The 25,601-nt window shown below is 44.0% G+C and overlaps 1 protein-coding gene across 2 annotated transcripts in view; it reads left to right on the plus strand.

The window, feature by feature from the left end:
- The window catches only part of NUP37 (nucleoporin 37), a 137,247-nt gene that overhangs the window by 102,447 nt on the left and 9,199 nt on the right, over positions 1-25,601 (plus strand). For both annotated transcript variants that reach the window (XM_086919237.1, XM_086919240.1), the window contains exon 9: positions 3,091-3,184. In XM_086919237.1, the coding sequence (XP_086775363.1) occupies positions 3,091-3,184 (94 nt within the window). The remainder of the gene's footprint in view (positions 1-3,090; positions 3,185-25,601) is intronic.

The raw sequence follows: 25,601 nt of genomic DNA on the forward strand, positions 1-25,601 counted from the left end.
CTTATCCCAGGAGCCACCTACCTCCAGCAATGAACGCCAGCAAATGGAAAATCTCCTTTGCAGATCCTATTTTTCCTGTGTTTTGATGTTACACCGTCACCAAATGCAGAAAGATCAAAACACCTCACACAGTCATACAGTGGGCTTCTTTTGTCCATGGTGTGACAAACGTTAAAGAGAAAGAAGAAAATGACCACCATAGTTGACTGTCTTTTACAGAACTTGCAATCCAGTACCTTCCATTGCTCAAAACATGACTTGATATCTGGTCAAAAAAGTGAATGCTCCTGTTTAAAGTATGCTCCATTAGAGAATGGGTTGAGTGCATGTAAAAAGCATCTCTCCAACACCCATTTTACATCTGAAGTCACATTCCACCACACTCTGTTATACAGGCCACAAGATCATTCACACAGGACACCTGCAAGGGACCTCCTGTGGACAAAGAAAGCAAGCCCATGGCAATGGCAGTACCCACTAGCCGGTGCACTGCAAACTCCTAAACTCCGCTCAAGAGATAGGCACTTCCAATGGCTCAAGTTGAAAGAGTTCCTCCAGTAGCTGCCTGAGGAGTACTGGAAGAAAGGAGCTGAGATAGTCTCTGAGGGAAAACTGTTTGAGGTGCAGGACTTGGTGTGCTCTTGACACGGCCAGCAGTGTCCGTTGGCAAATGAACACTAGAGTTCTCCTACCGTTCCATGCCTTGGTCCCTTTTTATGTTTCCGACCAAAAGTCCAACATCATCTGATCAATTTGCCTTTTGATGGAGTGCACATATTTAATCCACAAGTAGAGAACGGCCTACAAAAGATAACGAAGGCACTAAGACAACTAAATCTATATGCACACTGCGACAACAGAAGCTTTTTAAGTGGTGTCAATAATACAGATGTCCAAGTGGGTACAATAGCCAAATGTATTCGCCGGGCCATCAGTTATTTCTGTAGTCTCAAACTCAACGGAAGCAATCTTCTGATGGCAAGTCCGAATATCAGGGTAACTTTTCATGGATGCAACAGAGCGTGAGATAGAGGATCTCACAGCAAGAGTTCTACCTGCAAGCAGAACTCAAGTTCTTGCCAAATTGCACGTCACCATTTGGGGAAAGGCTTAGAGACTTTCCTTTCTTCCACAAGTGGGCGTTATCCATGGTAAGCCGGGATATTCCATCAAGGTCACTCATTTCCCACCATAAATTACTCCCCAATCATCCTTCAACCTCACTGCAAAATTAAAAAAAACAGCACCATAGTCCACTGCTGTTGAAATAAGTGTGCTCCTTACTCTGTGAAGTGGCAGTTGAAGGGGTGCTCTGAATCCTAGGGACTAAGGGGTGCACTTAATGTGCTTCCTCGTCCCAAAGAAAGACCGCAGTCTCGGTCTAATCCTAGATTTTATGATCTATAATACATGTCTTGAGACAGTACATTTCAGAATGATCATGCTGCATGTCATTTTTCTGCAACAAGGAAAATAACTCTTAACCCTCACCCTAATGGACAACTGATTCCATATACCGATGCTACTGAATTTTCATCACAACGACTTATTTATGGTTAGTTCAAACCATTATCAGTTCACAGTTTAGCATTTAGGAATGATGTCAGCACCAAGAGTGATCATCAAAAGTCTGGCAGTGGTGCATGCACACCTCCCACCAGAGCAGGGTTGTTTACCCATACCTAGACAATTGGCCGGGGGGGTCCCAACACATCTCCAGCGACTTTCCCTCAGTCACTGGAGATGTGTTCAAAGCATTCTGTGTTCTTTGATTACGAGATTTGTTCAACTGGATTTGCGGATCATCTCCATTTGTCAGGAACTGTAGATTATAATACTCAGTGAGCTGAACTAATGGTCAAACGTATTAGTAAATTGTTACTAATATGAGGGATACTCTGGGACACCGCATGGTAGCTCAGTTGAGCATGACTAGTCAGTGCCGATTGTCACATGGAAGGTTTGTTCGATTTAAAAAGGATTCAATCCAGTCAAGGGCTGTTTCAGCCTTTGAGCTCACTCCCCTGTGTCTGATGAGGTCTCGTTTCATTCCTTGAGGACCAATCAGTTAGAATCAAGACTGTGGGCTTGTTTTCATCAATTTCAAAAAGGATTTTTTTTTATCTCATATGTACTAAAGCAAACTCCGTCCCTCTGAGGAGTCGAACCCCTAATTTTCAATTAAGGAGAAAATTGCATTGTGTGCTTCATGTATTTGTTTAGGTTCCTCCCTCTATATGATCATACTTGGGAAACACAGAGAACAAGTGTCAGTTGTTTCGATTTTTGAGGCCCGAGAAAGGTTCCTTTAGAAGAGTAGTGGCCGCCTCAGGTTTTAGTGATACTGGACCTTAATTTGAGAGGAGGTGTTAAGCAAACTTGAGGTGTCCGTTTATAAATTCCATGTGAAACTTTCTGTGTGTCCCTGGTTCAGACTGTATGTGGGGAGGTTAGTTGAAGCTAATTTGTCCGACACCACTCTGTCTCCAGTTGTCACAAAGTCCAATATTTGTGAAGGCAGATATGCACAGGGAACTCTGTGTTCTCCATTGGCCCTTTCTGAGCAGAAGCAATGAGGATCCTTTTACCTACTATGACTCTCGGTTCTTCTAGTAAGACTTGGTGCCCAAAGTCGACCAACTGGGTGGGAGGAATTGGCCTTTATGGCTGTGAAGTAACTGAAGTGTTTATTAATAGGGACTCGTTCCTTGAGGAGAACCTGTCATGCAGTGCTGGATTTTTCCACGACTCCAAGTTCCAATCTTATTTAGTTGGGTCACTTTGCTTCAATCTTAGTTTTCCTGCCTGCAACGAGTGGGAGCACTGCGGAGCTGAGTAAATGTATGAATTTCTGTTAAAAACGACACTTTGATTGTTACTATTGATGTGGTGGGGTCCAGTATTTTGGAATGTGTGTAACCGACTTTACAAGTGTATTTGTAAAGCACACGTTCACCCTTGGGTATCTTGGCGCTGAATAACAGATGTTTATTGTTACCCAAATCAATGGTACTCAAAATGTTGTTTAAGAAGATATTTTTCTTTTGATGTTTAAGTCCTGTGATAGTTGATTAATGTTGTTCTCCCTAGGTGGTGCAAATCCAATGAAAATGTGTTTGCAACAACTGGTTGTCCAGGAAAGGTGAACACTCAGCTACTTATTCATCATTTCGGACACCCACAGGTGAGAATAATGCAAGCATTGCACTTTTGTAATTGTTGCATCAGTCCATTCACACTGTCCCTTTTCCCTGTTGTGAAGTAGTCCTTCTAATGGAGGGCAAGGATCCAAACACTGCCACCATTTGCAGAACATTGTTCAAAAACTTCCGATTATTTAACAGATAGCTTTCTGTTTTGTAACCTGATCAAATTGTAAAGGTGATAACATTACTGTAAGCGGATGGTGAAGCTATTGGGTGCTTATCCAATGAATTGTAGTGTAGAGGCACAGTATTTTGTGTGGTAATTGAACAGACTGTCATAGTCCTACATGAATACTGAAGGAAAAGACTTGGAATTCGTACTCTACTGGCCAGTTCTTATTTTAACTTTATAGAAGGGACTCCACGGGTTTCTGGAAAAGCTGGAAGAACTATCTCTATGGGCGCGAGACCCTTCTTCCAGCTTTCCCAGAAAGTGGCAAGCTGAACTGATCCTTGTTTGTCATGCAATGTGTCTGATGTTATTTTGTTAAGCAGAAGACGTTCTCTTTTTCTTTTCCTTGTGGTTTCCTGAAGCCACCTAATAGGTAATTTTAGAAGTTTAAAATTGAAGCTTTGAAATGTTATTTCTGTTAGACTGAGCTTATAAGAAGCTTTTTTTCTATTTTGATGGGTGCAGTCTACGAGCTAAAGCATCAGTTGTAGTTTCCAGCTTCTAAAGGTTTCAGGGGTTGCGCTGTAGGGTCCGGCATCACACCAGTTGTATATCTACGGCTTGGCTAATTCATGGCTGAGCTACAGAGCTGTAGCCTGGTCAAGTTTCATATGTTCTATAGTGACTAATGATGGGACTGAATATCTTGCAGATGTTGAGTTGAGAAGGTGGTGTTCCTTTACGGGAGCAGTCTCATCGCCATTATTCTGACTGATAATGATAGGAATTCTGTAATCTGTGATTTGTTGTTGTACTGGCATATTCTCTCTATCGATCATCCACAACCAGTGCCTCATTCTAATGGCATTGTTGACTCTACTCGACTGGTTTCTGTTGAGAGAATGAGATAATTGAACTGGAAGTTATGAAACACATTGTCTTTCCACCTCTCACATCGCCTAACTTATGCTTTTCAGTCATCAAGTTAGCCAGTGACTGAAGGCAGGACTCCAAATTAGAAAGCAAACAGATTTACTCTTTCAAATGGCAGTCCAGGACTCTCCAAGGTCAGGATGCCCTCCGTTTTCACCCCCCTGCATTCCAACTCATAGCACACTGTTTCAAATACAGAGTGGCTTCAAAGGCCGTAACAGAATATATTGGTGCACATAGATAAAATATACTGTGCAGACGCGGAAAACGTCTCATTGATAGCCTTATAGTGGAAGACTTGATTAAAAGTACACCGAAAGGTAAGTCCATGTAAAAAGGGGAAAATAAGACCGGGTAGAAAGTTAAATAAAGTGACGGGGGTAACAAAAAGTTCCACTTCCCTCTTAATGGAGTAAACACTTAACACTAACAGGAACAGTGGAAAAGATATATAATAAGCACAAGATTTTCTCCGTCTGGCAGTTACTAGCAGCGATACTGGAGGCATCAAACAAGGATACTACATGCATTAGGTGGGCACAGAGGGTGACGAGAGAGACCCCCTTCTGGGTGAGGGTGATGCTGTGGGAACTAGGAAAGTTGAAGGGTTTGGAGGCTTGGGACACAATAGGGATCTCCAAGGTTGGGAACCACATAGAAGGGGGGACCCTCATGTTCTTTGCATCGCTGCAGAGGGAGTACCAATTACATCCGAACCAGTGCTTGCAATACGCGCAGGGGAGGCATGTGTGGCAGGTGGAGAAATTAGTGAGCATGAGATATCGAACTATGCACCTTTGGAAGGCAGGCTGCTTAGGGAGGAGCTTGGAAGGGGTGCCATTTCGCAGCCCTACATGATCCCAAACAATAATATGCCAGACACTTTGCTTAAGCTCAGAGGACGATGGTTACAAGATGTGAGTGAGGTTGATTATTTGGATTGGGAGGTAGCCCTTGATGCACCGATGAGAGGTTGCAATTAAAACCAGGCAGAGGCTAATTCAACTCCAAATACGCCAAAGGGTTTACTATGACAAGGGGCGATTACACACTAGGGGAAGAACTATGTCCCTCAAATGTGTGAGGTGAAGGGCAGAGCTGGGGACAGTCTTGCTCATGTTTTGGGCTTGCCGGGTGACCTGGGAATATTGGGAAGAAATAGTGTGTGAACTGCGTAATATCCTAGGGGTTGAAGTCCCACTGGAGACTAAATATGTTCATTACAGTTCGGGTTGCGATGTTGCATCCCGCTATGTTGAATATAAAAAGAAAAATAATTTTTTTTTTTTTTAAAGATTTTCTCCATGTTTTTATGGCAACTTTCCCTTACTACTTGTAGGTTGACACAAACACATCTGAAGATCCCTTTTGTTTGAGAAAGAATATTAAATCATGTTGGAAGGAAATTAAAGGGGTGCTGACCAGAAGCTCTGCTTTAGGTTGGGATGATGTCTGCTGAAATGTTACTGGTGGATCACACACATAATGCTCCTCTAGGAAACTCCCTCCACAAATTCTCCATCCAGTTTGAGACCATGGGTAATTCAGAAACAAACTGAAAACTCTTCTGTAATGGCAAATGTATGGTCTCAGTTCCCGATAATTATCCCTGTGATCTACAGCAGAACCCCACATCTCTGCCTGGTCCGGCATACAATGATTTACAGTTGCCGCCTGGCAGTCATTATGAGAACAATGTGAAAAGTAAGCTTTAGCATTCTGTTTCTGAAACCACTTATTTGGCTGTGAATGCCTATATTTTGCGAAGTTATCATATACACCTTCTACTAGACTGAAATAAAAATGTTCATATACCCATTCAATCAAAGTCTTGTTTGTCATGTGCATCCTTTAGTACAAAATTCATTCTTGGTTTTTCTGGTACTATTTTTGAAGTCCTAGGCAAAATAACAGATTTTGAGATTTCAAATATTGCGGCACCCTAGCAAAAGGGCAATTTTTAGATAAATTGATTTCATCTAGAGCCCATCTTGTGGCAGGGCAGTAAGGCTGATGCCTACAGTGACCTTCCTGTTGAATAGATTCCTGGGCAGTCTAAAACTAGCTCTTTCTGCACTAAGACCAGAAATCCGTTATCCCTTTTTTAGAAAAAGTAATCTTTGTCTCTCAGGACGTATTACATGTGTTCTGTTTGCAACCTTTGATACCTGGGTGTTTTATATAGTAAAATAAGAATTTAAAAAAAGTTTTTCCTTTGTATCTATCTCTCCAGTTCTCTAGTGCATAAGGAACTCAAGAGCAACCTTAAAATCCTTATAAGGATTTGTATCCATTGCATCTGAAAGTCCAGGAACGAGATACTTCAGTTGTGCTACAAAGGCATTGGGACTGCATGATCATTTAAGAAAGTTCTACTTTAGTTCCAGTGGTTCAGTCTAAAATGAGCAGATTGGCATACAGCAACTCGGAACTTCAATGTCACTGTGGGTGTAGAATTCACTTTGGCAGACCAGTCTTAAGAAGTATGTTATATCCTGCCTGTCTAATATTGTTTCTCCTATGTTACCTGACTCCTAGCTGCTCAGCCAGGGGGAGTTTTCTGAGTGGAATGTTGGTGTGAGGTTGATGATTGGAATGTTTGGGTGCTTGTGTGAGGTGTGACAGTTAAAGTTGGGCTGAGCGGCAGGCTGCCCCTGGTGGGGCTTCTTTACATGGACGCTAGCCCGTAACTACGATCTAATAAAGAAACTACAGCAGGGGGGCGCGTTGCTGTATTCACCAACTGTGCCGATAGACTGGGTTCAATGGCTGGCTCCTTGTAGGGACAAGGATGTGATAAACGCTCTATGCAAAATGAATATTTGCGTTGCGGGAGATCTATTTTTAGACGGTAAGGCAACGACTTGGGAACAGGTGGCGGCGAGTGGGGGGGGGACGTCACCCTGTTGCAGCGCTTCCAATTTTTCAGACTCTGTAGAGCCTTACTGGAGCAGCTGGGGGCAGACCTTGATGAACCACCGGAGGTTCCTGAACTTACTTACGAGATCCAGGCTGACACCCCTCGAAAGCTGGTGACTAATCTGTACAAAATAGCAATGTCACATAGGGAGAACCAATATACGGCTGCGTGGATGGGATGGCATGGCAGAGAGACTTGCACATTACGATTGACGATGAGATGTGGCGCTACTGCTGCCTGAATACCAGGCGAATTTCCCTTTAAATATAATAACCCCTTCCCTGCTCAAGACGAGCTCAGCTCGTCATTAGGCACAGTGGATCTGTGCTTATGACGAGCTGACCTTGTCATGAACAATGATAAATCTTACTTTCCAGCACAGGAGGGGAAAACCTCTAGCAGCCAAGGTGTTAATAGATCTAGCAGCCAAGGTGTTAATAGAGTATATTACACCCAGAACGCCTATGCAGATATGGACTCCGTGAGGAGGCCGAGTGTGAGAGGTGCCATGCGCGTGCGGCTGATTTCCTACACTTGGCGTGGTTGTGTCCGCGTGTACATGAGTTTTGGGTGAAGATCTTTGAGGAGTTGAGCGGGATAGTTGGCATGGATTTGGACTAAGACCCTGCGCTTGCACTACTGGGTTACTCTAAAAAAAACTGCCTAGAGCTGAGCGTAGGCTGGTGGATATGGGAATGCTTGTGGCCCGGCGAGACAAAAATCCGATAGCCTCTGCGGGTCATGATTCATCAGGGGGCGGGCTAATCCTCGCCTTTGTGTGGTTATTAGAATTGAAACTTTCCATTTGAAAGCTAGGACATTTTTCATTCTATGTCAGGACATGGAAGCAAGGATTAAGTTTGTTCACAGCTTCTCCACCACCAGAGCCGCAATAGAGACTGGCAGAAAATAGAAGCTCTTGATGATTGAAACTGACGACCAGTCTGCTGCATTCAAGAGATCCTCCAAGTGAGCTCCGAATGCAAAGGCTTTTGAGGCCCTTGCGCCCCGAGCTGAATGAACACCAAAAATGTCGATGTCGGTGCCAGCCTCCTGCGTAATCCACCAAACCCATCTTACTATGGTCGGAGATGAGACTGCCTTAAGGGCTTCCTCAAAGCAATCAGCAGCTGCCTCTCCCCGTGAGGCTGCAGCTCTGCTGCCATGGACTTATAGGCCTTAATGCACCTCCTTACACTCAACTTGGGCATATCTGGTAAAGCCGGTTAAGAAATAACCTGAGTCTGACACTTGGTGCAACAAGTCCGATTTCTGTAATTAATTATTTGCACCTTGTAATTCTTCTTCCATCCAGTGTTCATACATTCCTTGCGGACTTATCTATTGCAGTCTTTGGCTCAATTATGACTAATGTATGTTTCCCGGTCCTGAGTGTAATTAATTACATTAATGTTTGTTCTCAACTGTTCCCTGCAAGACCAAACTTTTAAATTAATTTTCTTAAAAATGTACCTTTTAGTCCTATATATAATGGCCCTTCAAATTTTAATTACCGCATTTCCCCAAATGACACATCTATATACTTCTTTTACCCATGCCCTGCAATGTAAAATTGACCTTTAAACTGTAATTACTTTATCGCCCTAAATGACACCTGTACAATCTTTAGTGACCCAAAGCTCTGCACTGATCGTTTATTTAGTTTAGCAATGGTTTCTATATCTTGTCCTCTCTTCCCTTATTCACACTTCCTCTGAGCCTTCGCTTGCTCTGTCTAGTCCTTCTCACATCTGGCCCACTACACGGTCTTATATCACGTCAACACATTACCACTGGCAGCCAGTATTTTAATTCCATCACGCCCGGGGCGGCCATTCCTACCGGTCCCACACCGGTGTGACAGCAATTTTCGTATTGTCTGCCTAGGGATTCATTCCCCACGGGCTACTCCAGCATTTTCAGATACCCCACACAGGACGCAATACCTTAAATAATAATAGTCTCTTTGCCGTCCGCACACCTTTCACTCATAACCCTTCCCCCACCATGATTAACATTTCCTTTCCCCCAGCTTTTTCAGATGGGTAGTATGTTTTTTTCCCCCCGCTCTTCAGGGCTCCCAGACCGGTCCTCTTTGCTGCGTCTCCCCCTCATGTCTTCCTTTACTTTCCAGCGCCTACCTCAATTCTCTGGACATATTGAGTTTGCCTCCAGTGCCTGACCCTTCCGCTCTTGACCCTTCAGACCCTCCAGGTCAGTTTTCTAACCTCCCCGGCCGCCACCCTTCACCTCTCCCTTTCTCTCAATGCCTAGACACTGTTTATTCTTCTGCTAGTGCGCTACCCAGCAACAATTATTAATGCTTGTTAATTCTTGCATGTTGTAACTATCCCTCTTCGGCTCATTCATTTTCCATCATGGCCTTTCCCTTTTCTGCTTTCAACCTTTTCTTGGTCCACGATTGAGTGTTTTTATTTCCCCCCCCCCCCCCCCCCCCCCCCCCAGACCCCCCGTCCCCCAGCACTGTTCTCTACTATCAGTAACCTGGTCCTGATGATGGCCTTACATTGTATATAGGGCGAAACGCCGTTGACTTTCACAGCAAATAATTGTGCTCCCTTAAAATTGTCTTCCAAACATTACCCTCTGAGACATTGTTGACTGCTATATACTTCTACCCTGGTCTCTACCAGGTTTAAATGCTACCTCCTGTAGTTTGTTACATTGTCCATCTTGAGCAAGACGCAAGCTTGCTCAAGTTGCGTTGTTGCTCCTTGGTCCAACACCGGATCGCAAAGGAACCCACCATCATCTCTAGGCAGTTGATATGGAGCGACTGTTCTGCTGCAGATCATCCGCCACTGGTGGTGAAGACCTCCACAATAGGCCCTCCAGCCCAAAGCACTTGCATCTGACTCGATTACCAGACCTGGTTGAGAGCCAAAAATGGCTTGCCCGATCCATGCCTCTATATTGGAGAGCCAACAGTTGAGCTCCTTCCTGACCTTGTCAGGCAAGGGAACCTGCTAAGTGTATGTCAGTCGGCGGCGCAGGTGGGATGCCGTGAGACTTTGCAGGGCCTGGAAAAGTAGGGGGCCCGGGTAAATTGCTTGGATAGAGGACGAAAGAGACCGACCACTCTGGCAGTGTTGCATAGGGTGGTCTGAGGGTTTGCTAGCATCCATCGAACCTTGTGCCGGATCTTTGCTTTATTCCAAGAGGGCAGACTCAGCGTGGCCTCTACTGAATTGATCACAAAACTCAGAAAGGTGATTGAACGGACTAGCAAGAGACTGGACTTCGCTTGGTTGATAACCAACCCCAACGACTGAAGAAGCTCCACTGCTGTACTCATGGACACTGGTCTATGAACAACATGTTATCCAAGTGCACAATGACCCGCATGCCCAATGTCCTCTGGCGATCCACCACCGGCTGCAGAGCCTTGGTGAAACACGAAGGTGCCAACAACAGGCCAAAAGGTAGAGAGGTGAATTCGAAAGTTTGGGTCTGCCATTAGAATTGGAGGAACCAGTGATGCTGCGGAAAAATCAGGACTGTGAGGTACGCGTCCTTGAGGTCCAGCCGAACCATCCAGTTGCTGGGCCGAAGGTCTCGGAGCAAATGGATCACCTCCATCTCAAAGTGGCTTTATACCAACCAATCATTGAGTTCCCGGAGATTTATCCCCAGATATTGGCCCCCGTCTGGCTTCTGCACCAAGAACAGGTTGCTTAAAAATCCTGAGGGATGTGGAAGGACAAATCTCCCCTTTGGACAATAGCTTGTGTACCTCCTTCTGGATATGAATGGCTTCTCAGCCTGAGAAGAGGAGTGGTCGGGGAGGGGACCGTTGGAAGGGAGACGCATAGAACTCCACCTGACACCCTTGCACAGTCTAAAGCACCCAGGCGTCCACTCTAAGAGCTGGCCAGTTGTCTATAAATTGCTATATTGATGCACTTAAAACTCACCATGGGAGTTGGCGGCTTCTCCACCACGGGCCCACTGCGCTGTCCTCTCTGGCATGATCGGCCCCTGGTAGGGTAGAATCCTCCAAAGCGTGAAGAATCTTGCCACTGCACTCTTTGGAAAGGTTGTTCTCTGCCAGAGGCGGACTGGGAGGAACGGCCAGCCCCAGAGAAAACACGCGCATTAAAAATGTGCTTCACAGTCTTTTGGGCCTTATCCAGGTAATTGGACATGAACACAAACTTGCTAAGCTCCTTGACAAATGGAATGCCAAAGAGCCCGCCCTGAGCCAGCTGACCCGCCTCTGACTGGACTAATTCCTCCAACTTAGGATCCAATTTGATGAGCAATGTCCTGCAACTTTCCGTGGAAATGGCACAGTTGGAGTTTGCCAAGAAATCTAATCACTGGTTGGGCCCAAATGGAACGGACATCAGGAGAATCAGAGCCCCGGACGCCTTAGCGTCCTTCGCCATATCAAACAGTTTTTACCAAAGGGTCAGTAAAGTCCAAGAGCTTTTCTTGGCACGACCTCCAGGAGCAGTCGATGCCCTTCTTCTGGTCCTTGATGGATTTGGTCAAGAAGGTAGCCATACAAGCATCTATCTCTGTTGTGACCACCACCTTGTCCTCCAAAGAAGGCTGGGGGCATTCCACCCTAAGTCTAGAGCAGACCTCGTAGACCAGTGATTTATTCAGCCTACCGGCCACATACTAGGCCGCATTATTATAGGGGACCAACTCTGAGGAGCGGGGTGTAAGAGATCCTCAGGCTCTAAAAGATCTGACTCAAGCCTATTTGTGCTCCGAACTATTTGCCTGATTATTTCAAAATTTTGTTTTGTGTACTAGTCCTTTGGGTTTTCCTCCCACCTTCTTCCTCTGTGTGGTACAGGATTGTGCCTGTGTATTAGTTTGTGTACTTACATTCCTTGAATTAATTCCTGACAATTTATTGGATTAAAATCCACTGTCCGGCTGGACACTGGCAAAATATATCTAGTACTTATTGTGGTCTATATATTACTAATGTTAGAAGAAAATTCTTAAATGAGCATAGAACCTTTTTGTTTTTCTATAATAATTGATACCTTTGGACCGATGCTACCTAACGGGTTCCCTTGTTTATAATTTATAATCTTCTCCGGAGGGGCCATAGCATCTGAGACCGTCCTGTCAATGGAGGCGTCCACCGCGTCACAGAAGTGATCCGTGACTAGTAACTACTGCACATCCTCCTCCTCTTCATAATAGTCCCCAAATTCCTCATGAGGCTAGTATTACAGCACTCTTATCCAGCTGTAGATGGTAGAAATGGGGACGGGTGGCCATCCACTTGGTAAGAGTAAGTAATGACTGGGGAAGACATGGAAGGCAACTGTAAAACCACAGACCCTAAGAGGACCTCAGTGCACAGGTAATTACAGCCCTCAGAAAAGCACTGGCAGGAAGTAACTTAAGCAGCCTGGGCGACTGGCTTAATCACCCTGGCGTCCTTATCCCGAAGGGTGTCGCGCACCAAGCTGACAAGGGCCCACACACTCAGGAAGACCACAAACACAGGCAGAGGCGCTCAGCTCAAACTGCAACTGACGCGCCCTCTGCTCCCAGCCAAGAGTGTCTAGCAACTGACCTGGAATGCGCACCCTCTAGCAGCTGGCAGACTGCCGCGCACTCTGGCACTATCCATAGAACTGGCATTACCATCTTGACCATTACTGTACACGTACACCATACATATCGACCGCATTTTGGCCCATATTCTTGGCAAGGTACATATTACAAAATAACCGTTTTATTTATAGCTTTGTTTCTGTTTAATGCCATAAATTGCAAAGAAACTACAATTTTCATTAGTATGTACAACTTACAATGTTCATAGTTGTAATCTCGGTAGTTAAATGTCACTTCACGCAGTCCTGTGTTGTCAGTTGTTATTAAAACTATTAATAAAAAACATACCATTAACTTAAAAAAATGAGTTTCTAAATAGGCACCAAAATGTTGTAGTCATTAATTTACAAATCATGCTAATTTTATCTAGCGCTCAATCAATGTAGTATATCCCCATAGTTGTTTTATCATAAAGTACTTTATACATTTTAAATTTGGTCCAGGCAATCGCATATTCATCATGGTCGAAACATCAACATGAGTTAATTATTCTCCATCACATTACGAGCACCATCCTGCAACATGTTCCTTACCCCAGAGTTGGGTGCATGAAAACGTACCACCAGCAATATGAAATAGCCGTATAGTCAGTGTAAAATGGTTAATCCAACTTACTTTAAGCATCCACAACACACTCTCGAACTTAAACTAATGAACTCTGTATCCATTTTAATCTCCTTATATCACTGCTCAAAGTGAAATGCTCCTGTGCGTCAGCCTGTCGCTTTATACATCCCGTCTTTGTGTGAATTGAAAGTTCCCGAACCTCCCGCTCTATTAACCAGTGTGCCCCAATGTTTTTCTCGACCCACAAATCGCACTATGATTTCATGAGCCCCTTGTCAATACTAGTCCGAAACCAAATTCCCCAAACGCACAACTTCCTAACTCAGCACTTCTTACCTGTTAGCAGGATGCTGATTCAGCGACAAATGTTGGTACACTCTTTCCCCCCAGCATCAGAGTTACCCAAACTTGTGTGTCTCCCTACATACACACATCATCAATCTCACCTCATAGCCCAACCTTTTCATACGACTGAGGTCCAGCTCCCCTACCCCCTCTCCACCTCCAGCCTGGGCTTCGAATTTTCTGTTGCAAGTCTCGCCAATTATTCTGGAATCAGTGCCTGATACTGTTTCAGCGCCAGTCAAGATGTTGGATCCTAAACTGGATTTTTTAAGTTCTTTGCCTATCTTTCAATAGGTTAGAATCCCAGCCCACGAAACTTGAGGGCTCCCCTGCTAATGGTGCCTCTGAATTTGCAGTACGCATAATTCCAAGTCTGATTCTTGCCTCCGGTTCATGATCAGAGTTGAGCATTATAACTACCACTATGATCAAGACGTTTTGAGCACAAGCTGTTGTTCCCATCTGGAAGTTTCTCATGCTTTTTGATCCTCTGATCTCATGCATGTTGCTAGTGCCTCTAGCTCTGCTGCACATGCAAGCTCTGCAGTGGAAGGTTCAGCTGCAGCTGCCCAACTCTTAGGGTGCCTGTCTGATCAGATTTGTATCTTAGACGAGGCAGCCGGAGATCCTCAATGTTGGATGACTGAGGCCACCTAGTGTGTGGCAGACCATTTTACCCTGACCCTCCCTGAGAATAGAGTTGTGAAAGAGGAATCTTCTCTTGCTTGGGTAGGTCACCTAGACAAGGTGGAGATTAGAGGCCTTTGTTCTCCGATGGAAGAGTGCCACTTCATTAGTCTTTAGCTGCAGGCAGTTAGCCTTGCCCTCAAAGTTTTACTGCCTTCAAAGGGCAGTTCTGTCTAGAACCTGATGATTAACACCATCTCCATGTGATACTGCATCAACCATGGTGGTGTCGGATCTCAGATGCTCTATCTGAATGCCCGTAGCCTGTGGCCATGGTTGGTCTCTTGTGGGATTTTGTTGATGGTCAGTCATCTGACTGACTCTCTCAACAGCAGAGCAGGCACACTGACAACAACATTTTCTGAACCACAAGTGTCATCTGGATCCAGCGGTGTGACAGGGCATCTTTGCCTAGTGGTGCACGCCCATGGTAAATGTTCTTGCTACCTCAGAGAACGTTAATTGCTGAGTATTCTGCGCCTTGGCTTTTCCTTTTCACGGTTATCTAGGAGACATGCTCCAACTTGCTCCAAAGTGTGGCTCCGGACCTCATGTACACATTCCTGCCAGTGATTCCATTAGTGCTGAGTTACGGCAGTAGGGACCAGAGTTCATCTCCTCCTGATAACCCTGGATTGGTTCAGTGGTGTGTGGTATTCCCACTTGCTGAACCTGTGCTCTCCACTTAGACTGTAAGAGGATCTGTTATCCGGGCAACAAGGCAGTGTTGCACACCTGAACCTTCACTATCTTATGTCTGCATGCACGGAAGTAGCTGATTGGTTTTGATTTGCCACTGGAAGTTGTGAATGTGATTTTCGTTGCCCGCCATCCTTCCACAAAGTACATTAACGCTAGCCGCTGAGCTACGTCTGTTGCCTAGTGTGTGTACTATGAAGTATACAAAAAGTGATGGATGTAATGCTTGAATTAATCCCCACCACTGGGAATTCCTCAGGGCGGCATCCCAATCCTTTGTTCTATTTAGGGCTCCCGGTGTTATGGTATTTATTTTTTTAACATTTCCGTCTGTATTTATCCAAATTTATTTTTGGGCCATTTTATCTGTATTTGTCCATATTTATTTTGTGTTTGAGTATTAATGAAGATTTAAAACTGTACATTTCCCTATTTATTTAACTAATAGACACGCAGTCGTACTTTGATGTCTGTCATGTTTCAGCTAATTAAGCTGCCAAATATTACATAACAATACATCCACTGGTAAATACTAGCATTATACAACAAATGTATATTGACAAGAAATTTCATCCAGTTTTTGAATTTCTCAAGCTGGCCTTCTGCTCAGCTTTTGGGCTATAATTCATGAAAGACAGCACAGAGAGTCACTTAAAAGCGGCACAATTTTCTGGACTTATCCACTTTTAAAAATAAATACTGACAGAAAACACATTGTTTTCTGTCTGAATTTATCTGTACAAATCAGTAAAAACGGGAAACAGGTAGCCTTAGTTATATTTCAAACGTTCCACCTCAGATTGGACCTAGCTATGTGCAAATCAGATTTGACCCTACTCCAGTTGGAACAGTCTAGCCCAAACTGACAAGCCAGGTCCTCCCAGGACGATTTCGCCCTAATTATGGGCTCATCAGGTTGGTACAGCTTTGTTTATATGGGAAACATTGATGCTGATATGGAAACCAATGCATTCATTTATGAGAACGATATTGCGTCTTTATTAACGACATCTCCAGTTGTGAACTCAACATCAACCCTGACTTGCAAATACTTAGTCAGGAAGCTATGAGACCTAAGCCCAAGGTCACTTATTGATAGGTGACAGGTTGGGTGGCACGTAGCAGGCAGACAAACGCAGCAACAGGAACCCTTGGGTCAATCTCACAGATGGGCTCAGGACAATACAGTAGTCAACGGAGATTGGACCCAATAAAGCACACTTGGCCGGAGAGGGTACGCGTGCTCCTAAAATACCATTAAGTCAGATGTCACATGAGTTAGGAACATATAGCCGATCAGGAAACAGCACATACAGTGATTATGTGCTTCCCATGCCGGACCTCTGGACATGTTACCCACTGGGCACTTTGTGTCGACGCAAAGTTGAGGCCCACCTGTATTTTCCATTAGGCAATTCATTTATGACTTCAAAGACAGCATCTAGCATTCCTCACCATATATGGATCACCGAAAAGCTTTGTTTACCTACCATGAACTGTATAAAAGAAGGGCACAGACTGATTGTACATTGAGACAGTCCTCTGACCCTGTGCCTGTAACTGTTCCCCCCGGCCACTATGTTTAATTAAACAAACTGTTCCTGTTTTGCCAAATGCCTCTTGTCTTTTCAAGGTATTTCATGTTCACGTAACAGCTTGGTTCCACTGATGCAGTATGCACTACGTCTGGGCATACCCATCAAACTGAGGGCGACACACAGAATATAGAAAAAGTGATTAATGGGATTCTTGAATTAATCTCAGCCACTGGTAATTACTCGGGCCACATCCAAGTCCATTGTTATTTTGCACATCATGCCACCTTAGTTTCAAGCATTCTAATTCAAGCATCACATCCATCACCTTGATGCAGTGTGTACCATTGCATTGACACGCTTCAGTCTAATGGTCTTACATAGTCCTGTTTGTTTTGTTTTGGGCTAGAGAAGAACTTGCTGTGGACATTTAACAATTACCTACTGGCCCTTTCAGCCTTTTTGCATTTCCCTGGTGAGGCCTTGTTTAAATCACCGGTAATTTTGTGTTTTGAAAGGGCTTATTTACATTTCCGCCTGCCCCCTCTGTAATGCTACAGTGGGACCTTGCTTTGGTTCTTACATTTTTTGTTGTATTCAGCCTTCGACTCCAGGTAGATTTGCTCCTTGAGGTTTACTGATCCATGGAACAGTCTTCCTTATCGCTGTCATTCCATGCAATGGGTCAGTGAGCTGCAGGCATTATCTGTGCAACTCAATAACAAAGAGGAGCTTCAGAGGGAAAAATAATAGCCAGGTCACCCTCCACGTATAAAGCACTGCACAACAATAGACCTGGTTATGCGGGAAAACGTCCACTTTCCTACATAGGACTGGTGTGTGGGGGGATGCCCACCTCTACCTGGCCGCTGGTCTGAACACTTTACCAGTCTAATCCAGTCCTAAACACCAGTTATCTTAAATTTTCATAAATGTAAGTTTTGTCAGTCAACTCAATATAACAATACCCTTAACTGAAAAAAGGTGTACAAAAACCCACAAATAAATGTGTGAAGGAGAGAAAGTCCCACACGTGGGCTACACCAGAGGAGCTACTGGCAGGTTCTCACCCGAATGCCCACGTTTTTCATCATTGGTAATTTTCTCACCTATAGAAATGAGTGTGTCCAGTATAAAGATAAGAGGTGGAAATAGTGATCTGTGTATCAAAGGAAAAGACCCCGTGTCGTGCAAGAAATCCTATACATCTTAAATTAAAATTGAGTTAAGCCTCACATGTATAACGTAACTCTTTTAGTCAAAATCGTGCGCTTACTCAAAAGTAAAAACCAACTGCATGTTTCAGACAGATTCATGGTGGGCCAACCTGTATCATTGCCTTTCCTTCGTTGCAGCAATTTCGTCAGGGCTCGAGGTCGACAATCACCTCACTGGACGTTTAACTTTATCCGCAGAGTGACTGACAAACAAACACACATTTTTCTGATTAAAACAACCAACCAGTTGGGACATCCTACATACTGGTATATCAGGTCAAGGGTTGAAGATTGATCTCGATATCCTCAGTTTCAATATGGATTTACCAGGTTGTAGCCAAGGGCCTTCGTACCAGCTTCCCACCAAGCCAAGGGGTATTTTTCTTATATCATCAATCCCCTTACAGCACTATCCAGTGCCTTGAGTACACCTGTGAAGACATATAGCCACTATTTATTCATTTATCATCTCATTAAATCAAATATTGGTGATATTATCAACCCCTTGTCTTTAGTGGGTCTGTATACAAATTACAACCCTCGTTTTACACACTGACTGCTGTTTCCGAGAAGTGGGGACCCGTTAAGCCTCCTATCGCTCTCCATTCATAGCAGAGGTTTGTATGCAAAACACATCCCTCGTTTACACACCAACTATAGTTATATCTGAAGTTTGGGCTTATATGTCATGGGATTGTATGAAAATCACACCCCTCGTTTTACGCAGTCACTGCTTTTACAGTCCAGGGATCAAAAATCCATTAAGCACCCCAATTCACTCCGTTCTTTACATCTAAAATCTGGGCATTTGTATCAAGAGTTTATATGCAAATCATGGCTCTCGTTTCGCACTACTTATACAATCCGGGCTTTAAAAGTCGATTAAGCACCCCCAACTTACTCCGTTCATGACCCCAGGCAGGACAACAACCAGAGAAACGGTCCAGTCACCAACAACGCACACAAACTCTCTCACATACTTTTACTGCATCCGTACGTGAACCGAGCTTCATCTCGTTCCGATGTGCAGACTGGTCCGAGGTCCTCATTTTCAAACGCTTGAGCCGGAAAGATAAAGTCACATGACTATTCCTCCGGTCACCATGTGATAGTGGAAAACTTTATACAAAAGTGGGCGCCATCTTTCCATGTTTCTCATCCCTTTGCACGACGTTATTTCATTTTTTATCGCTAACAAAAAAGGTCCAAAAGAGCTTGTATATTGTTCTAAACACAAAATAAAGGCTAGCTTACTACCGTCTGTTACAGTCGGTACTATTCACATGCCTGCAACATCAGCCATCAATGTAATTTAAATTAATTGATACTCAGGAAAATTCTTTATTTAATTCCTAAGTTGTAAGAGCAATCCACCATACTTATTACTAGTGGCCATGATTAGTCATCATAAAATGTCATTACTTTCCAGGGTTATTCACCAGCATACCCAGTCCACATTATATCATTACTATTATAGTCTCAATGTATCCAAAGGGACTACCTTTTAACGTGTTAAATATTATGCTTATATAGACTTTAGATTACTATGTCATAGATCCCGTCAGGTCAGTAACTTTTAAAATCTTTTATTATATGTGAAAATGACGCATATCTAGGAGTCCTACTCATAAGACAGCTAATTCACATTTGATCACAAACCATCATTGATCTCAAAACAGCGCTCCCCACTCCATTCCTAAGGTGCATAAATAGGTATATGAAAACAGTCCTCCGTGCTCCACCAATTATCTGCTGATCTTTTTCTATTCAATGGAATCATTCAAACGAAGCTGCTCAGCCTTTTCAGAAAAAATCCAGCGGGCTTCTTTTATAGCAAGTGTCTTTTCAAGATTACATGTCTCTCCCACTACTTTCTCCAGCACGATCCATTTCAATGATCCATAATCATTATGTTGTTCCTGGAAGTGTTACACCTGTCGTGTGGTTAATGTTTCTGATTTTTTTTGTACTGAGATGTTCTTGAATATGGATCTTTGTCTTACGTGAGGTTAGACCTATGTGATGTAACCCACACTGACACACGAGTCTGTATATCACATTGAATGTTGCAGTTGCTGAATTTCAATTACCATGTCCTCCCACAAATTAAATAATGTTGTGCAATGGAATGAGAAACATTGAAAGATGACGCCCACTTTTGTAAAAACTTTTCCAATATCGCGTGGTGACCGGAGGAATAGTCATGTGACTTTATCCTTCCAGCTCACGCGATTGAAAATGAGGACCAAGGACTGTATGGCACGAGACGAAGCTCGGGTCACGTACAGACGCGGTAAGAGTATGTGAGAGACTTTGTGTGCGTTGTTGGTGACTGGACCGTTCCTCTGTTTGTTGTCCTGCCTGGGGTTAAGAACGGAGTAAGTTGGGGTGCTTAATGGACTCTTAAAGCCCGGATTGTAAAAGTAGTGATTGTCCGATACGAGGGGTGTGATCTGCATATAAACCCGTGACCTATATGCCTAAACTTCAGATATAACGATAGTTGGTGTGTAAACGAGGGATGTGTTTTACATACAAACCTCTGCTTTGAATGGAGAGAGTTAGGAGGCTTAACGTGGTCCCCACTTCTCGGAAACCGCAGTCGGTTTCTAAAACGAGGGGTTTGATTTCTATACAGACCCACTAAAGACATTGGGTTGATAATATCTCCAATTTTTGATTTAATGAGATGATAAATGAATAAAGGGCTATATGTCTTCACAGGTGTACTCTAGGCAATGGATAGTGCTGTAAGGGGATTGATGATATCCGAAAAATACCCCTTGGCTTGGTGGAAAGCTGGTACGAGGGCCCTTGGCTACCATCTGGTAAATCCATATTGAAATTGAGGATGTCGAGGTCAACCTTCAATCCTTGAACTGATATACCAGTACCTGCTATGTAGGATGTCCTAACTGGTTGGTGGTTTAAATCTGTAAAAATTGTGTTTGTCAGTCACTCTGTGTATAAAGTTAGATGTCCAGTGAGGTGATTGTCGACATCGAGCCCTGACGAAATTGCCGCCACGAAGGATAGACAATGAAACATGTAGGCCCACCTTGAATTTGTCTGTGACATGCAGTTGTTTTTTACTTTTGAGTAAGCTCACGATTTTGAATAAAAGTTACGTTATACATGTGAGGTTTAACTTCATTTTAATTAGAGATATATATATAATCTCTTGCACAACACTGGGTCTTTTTCTTTGATACACATATCACTATTTTCACCTCTTATCTTTATACTGAACACACTTTCATTTCTAAAGGTGATGATGAAAAATGTGGGCAAGCAGGTGAGAATATGCCAGTAGCTCCTCTGGTGTAGCGCAGGTGAGGGACTTTCTCACCTGCACGCACATATTTTTGTGGGTTTTTGTAAACTTTTTTCAGTTAAGGGTATTGTTATAATGAGTTGACTGACAAAAATTTAAGATTGCGGGTACTTAGGACTGGATTAGACTGGTAAAGTGTTCAGACCAGCGGTCGGGTAGAGGCGGACCCCCACACACCTGTCCTATGTAAGAAAGTGGAAGTTTTCCCGCATAACCATGTCTATTATCTATGCCACTGCTAAATTCTTCCACGATAGATTGGTGCTCCTGAGTCGGTGTCCTTTCTCCTGAAAGTGGTTTCACCCTTCTGTGCAGGTAGTGTAGAAGGCTCTCAGTGATTTACTCTTTACCACATACCCCTCTAAGCAGGAGGAGGAGCGGTTGTGCCAGTCGGGTCCGAAATAGGCACCTAGCTTCTATATTGATAGGGCTAGGAAGCACCATTTGGATAATTAACTTTTCATTAGCTTTGCCAATGTGAAGTAGGTAAGAGTCTGGTAGTTCCAGGTCTCGCAGGCCCCTATCCATCGACAGCCTTCCTACTGTGGCTCAGAATCTGTCGCTCCCCAAGGAAACAAACTAGCCCAAACTTCCCCTCAAGCCCTTGGGTCCCTGAAGCTTCCTTCTGGGCAGGCTTCTCCCAGGAAAGATCCCCGCTCTGCCCATTGGCCTTCTAGAGATACCCCACTCTGGAGAAAATGTCCCTCATTTGTTAGGGCACATGAAGTATGGTATCGTGTTGGAGGCCAAGAGGAACTCAGTTTGTGCTCTGGTTTTCAGACATTTTCTCCGTGGGGAGGAGGTCCTCACAACTGAATAGTCTGGTATTTTCAAAATCTGTACATCAGGAACTCTGAGATGTAGTATTCTGAAGCTGCAGGAGAGTAGCCCCGTCTTCACACCGCACGCTACAGTCGTTTGTCCTTTTGGGGCGGCTTTTTTAGATGAGTGATGCTCCTGCAGACAGAGTAGACCCGTTGTCATTGTTTTAGCAGGGGTGGATTTAAGATGCAAGTGCGACTCAACAGTGGGCGCAGTGCCAAGGTTTTCTTGCAGCAATATAAAAGGTTAAGGCTGGAATCAGCCTTCTTTGTGCACTATGAACAGGCGCCATATTTGTGCGCATCCTCCTTGACCCGCCTAATACCGTGCACTCACCAATCCAAACACGGCTGGTAGCTGAAGCATAACTTTTTGTCAGCTAGTCCGTGCCACTCCACACTGTATAATAAGTGAACACCTGGTTTTGTTTCCAGGATCACAACCTATAAACAAAGGCAGTTTCACTTTGAAATTGTTCTGTTGAGCTTTCAGCACTTTGAACATTCCCAAACTGGAACGGAGTCCGATTCAAGGACTGAGCTAAAGAAAGAAGGGGAAGTGTGTCTCGCGCATTGTGGGTATCATGGCTAAGCCACTGGAAGTTATTCTGGAAGTGCCTACCCTAGACGGCCAAGCAAATGTTTGAAAAAAGTAGTTTTACTTTCCAAGTTCAACCACCAGATGGTAAAATGCGCACTCCATACTACTCTTATCACATCTAAAAGCTGCAATCAATGGTTGTGAGTAACTGTTCCTTCATATGGCGTTTGTAGGTGTTTGTTTTACTGACGCAGTTTGTGCCATATGGTTTTCGACTATGCTTTTCGGGAATTCGGGCAACAAGATCGTTGAAACCTTGTATTATTTTTGCATTAATCCAAGTACCCTCCGTTGAAAAATCGACAACTCTATAAAAGAGTCTAGGGTATTTTCTATTTCTTGGAACTGAGAAAATTCGATCCATTCCGAGACAAAAAAAAATAGTAATGTTTTTCTTATTAAGATTTGGAGACAGATGTTTTCACAAGACTGTTTTCATTGGTAGACCATTACTATTTTTTTTATAAATAACAGGTTTAGAGACCTTTTCTGGTATTGAAAAGTTATTTCCCCAAGGCTTGGCCCATTTACGTGTTTAACCCCGATTTTGCAGAGTTCTCTGGCGAGAACTGAGTGTACATATAATTGCTTCTGTCAGGTGCAGTCATACATACTCCATGTGAGCACTTTCTGCAGAAGTGTCTTTATTAACTGTCCCAGGCTTTGGCAAAAGTTCTACTTTTAAAAGTGAAAACATTGCATTCAATTCTGATACTGGCTTCGTAAGACTTAGTTTAAAATATTATTTGTGATGTGTATTATACTTCGTGCCAAGTCTAGTAAATTGTTTCACAACTGAACCCCTCCCCCCTGAATAATACTTATGAAATGCGATTAAGTTTAAAGCAAATGTACATCCAAGAAGCACTTCACTACTGAACACACGTGATTTCCTACTTCCACATTGAAGAAATGTACTAATTTTGTAATTGCACTTTAACTGAGCATAGAGGCTTGCAGAGTTTAGAATTTAGTTCAAATCCGGCATCTTTTTAAAGTCTTTCTATTCACAGAACAGGTCAGTTAAACGTTTTTTCTGCCTTGACTAATCTGGAATAGGTCTGCATTTGTGGATCTTCGTGCATTTTGTGTCCGTCGCCTTTATCCGAGAGGGCGTCCCTGAGAAAGATCCCAACATCAGCTTGTCAAGGAGGCGTGGCAGTCCAATGCAAAGCATACACTCGAGAAGCACTGGATAATAGTTCTAATTATAAGAGCAGATACAGCTCCGAGAATGGAGGGGCATGAGGATAGAAAAAGGTCTACTGAAGCCTGAATGTACTGAGGCTAAAGTCCTGTCAGAGGCTTATAGACCCTGGTGGGCAAAGTCAACTGAATTAGGAGGCTCAGAGGAATGGAGTTAGGGGCTTCATGTAAAACAAGCATTTGCAATGCAATGGGTATCGCATGTGCGAGAGTGTAAGCTATTGGCATTGTAAATGACAATGCCTTTTATATATCTGTTTTGATAATTAACACGTATATAAAAGGCATTGTCATTTTACAATGCCAAAAGTTCAAACTCTCGTAAATGCAGGACCTACTTCATTTCAAAGAAGTGGCTGCCATTGTCCTGGGCTGCTTGGAAACTGAAAGTGTGCATGGCGAACTGAATGTTACAGAAAAGCATGTGGTGCCTGCAATAGGAGATACTCATTAGAGAAAATAGTGCTTACAGATTAAATAAGACGGAATGTGTAACCACCTACGTAAAAGGGCCAGTCCTCATAGGAACGTACAAATGAAGACATGGCGGTACTAAGGCAGGACTAACCAACCTATTAACGAATCAGAATCCAGCATTTACGAAGGACAATGACACAAACCATTGACCAATATGGGCGGAGAGTGGGCGGGGCTTCAAGTATATACTCTTATAAAGCATGCCTCGCAGAGCAGCGCATGTGATCCAGCGGCGTACCAACAACAGTTCTGTAGTAGGGGATCTCTGTGTATAGTCATAATCTAGTGAATAGTCCCGCCCATGTGCGTGGACCCCTGAGCAATCAAAAATAATCTCTTAAAGTGTCGAAAAATGCAGAACTCACAGACACTTGAGAGAATTAAAGACAGATAATGCAGCCTATAATCAGGCTACACTGTCCAGCACTTCAACTAGAAATTCCACCAAACATCCACAAACAGCAAAGTCTGTCCAGATTTCCCTTGCCTTAGCAGCAAAAACCCTCTGGAATGATAGAGAGGAAGACCTGGACAGACAAGCCCCATAGGCTGCCATTATGTGGCTCAAAACAGTATACTGTGCCTTTAAGAGACCTTTCCAGAACTTCACAGTATCCCAGAATGCACTGCAGGTCCCCTTTACTTTCAGTTCTTTTTTTCTGGCTCCTGCAAGCAGGACCCTGGAGCATTGAGCTCTCCTTTTTTAAGGGTTTTTGGTGATTTTTCACTACTTTTTTCAAAGTTAAGTGCTTTAAAGTACTTTGGTGCCTTTCTCCTTGGTTCTTGCACTCTGTTTTTTGTCGAATATGCCTATATTATTCGATAAATGCCCGGAGTGCTCCAGGAAGAAGGCCAAATCAGATCCCATGAGGTGTGTATCCTCTGCCTTCCATCTTCCCATGTCCCAGAGGAGTGTGTGATCTGTCAAGGCTTCTCTGGCCGGACCCTGAAGGACAGAAAGAAGATCAGACTTCAGGGCCTCGAAGAAAGAAGAATGAAGGCACAAGGTGGGTCTGGAGGGGCTTCATCTGCCCATGCTGAGGCCTCTGGGGGGCTCTCCAGGGGCAGGAAGGCCAGCAAACGTCACCATTCTCCACCGGGGTCGATTGCACCCACTACGGCGTCGAGAGGGATGACTACAGTCTGTTCCCCATCGTCGGAGTCGAAACGACGTCGACGCTCGGCGTCTAGGGATGTTACAAGACCATCGAAGTCCCCGGTGACTATTTCCTCGTCATCGTCGAGCGATCGACGTCGACAGGCCAGGCGTCGGCGCTCGCTGTCGAGGCGACACCGCCGTTCGCCGTCGGCGAAGAGGAGCCGATCGTCGTCGA

This window comes from Lissotriton vulgaris, chromosome 1_1 (assembly GCF_964263255.1).
Source record: "Lissotriton vulgaris chromosome 1_1, aLisVul1.2, whole genome shotgun sequence".
In the NCBI taxonomy this organism is placed as follows: Eukaryota; Metazoa; Chordata; class Amphibia; order Caudata; family Salamandridae; genus Lissotriton; species Lissotriton vulgaris.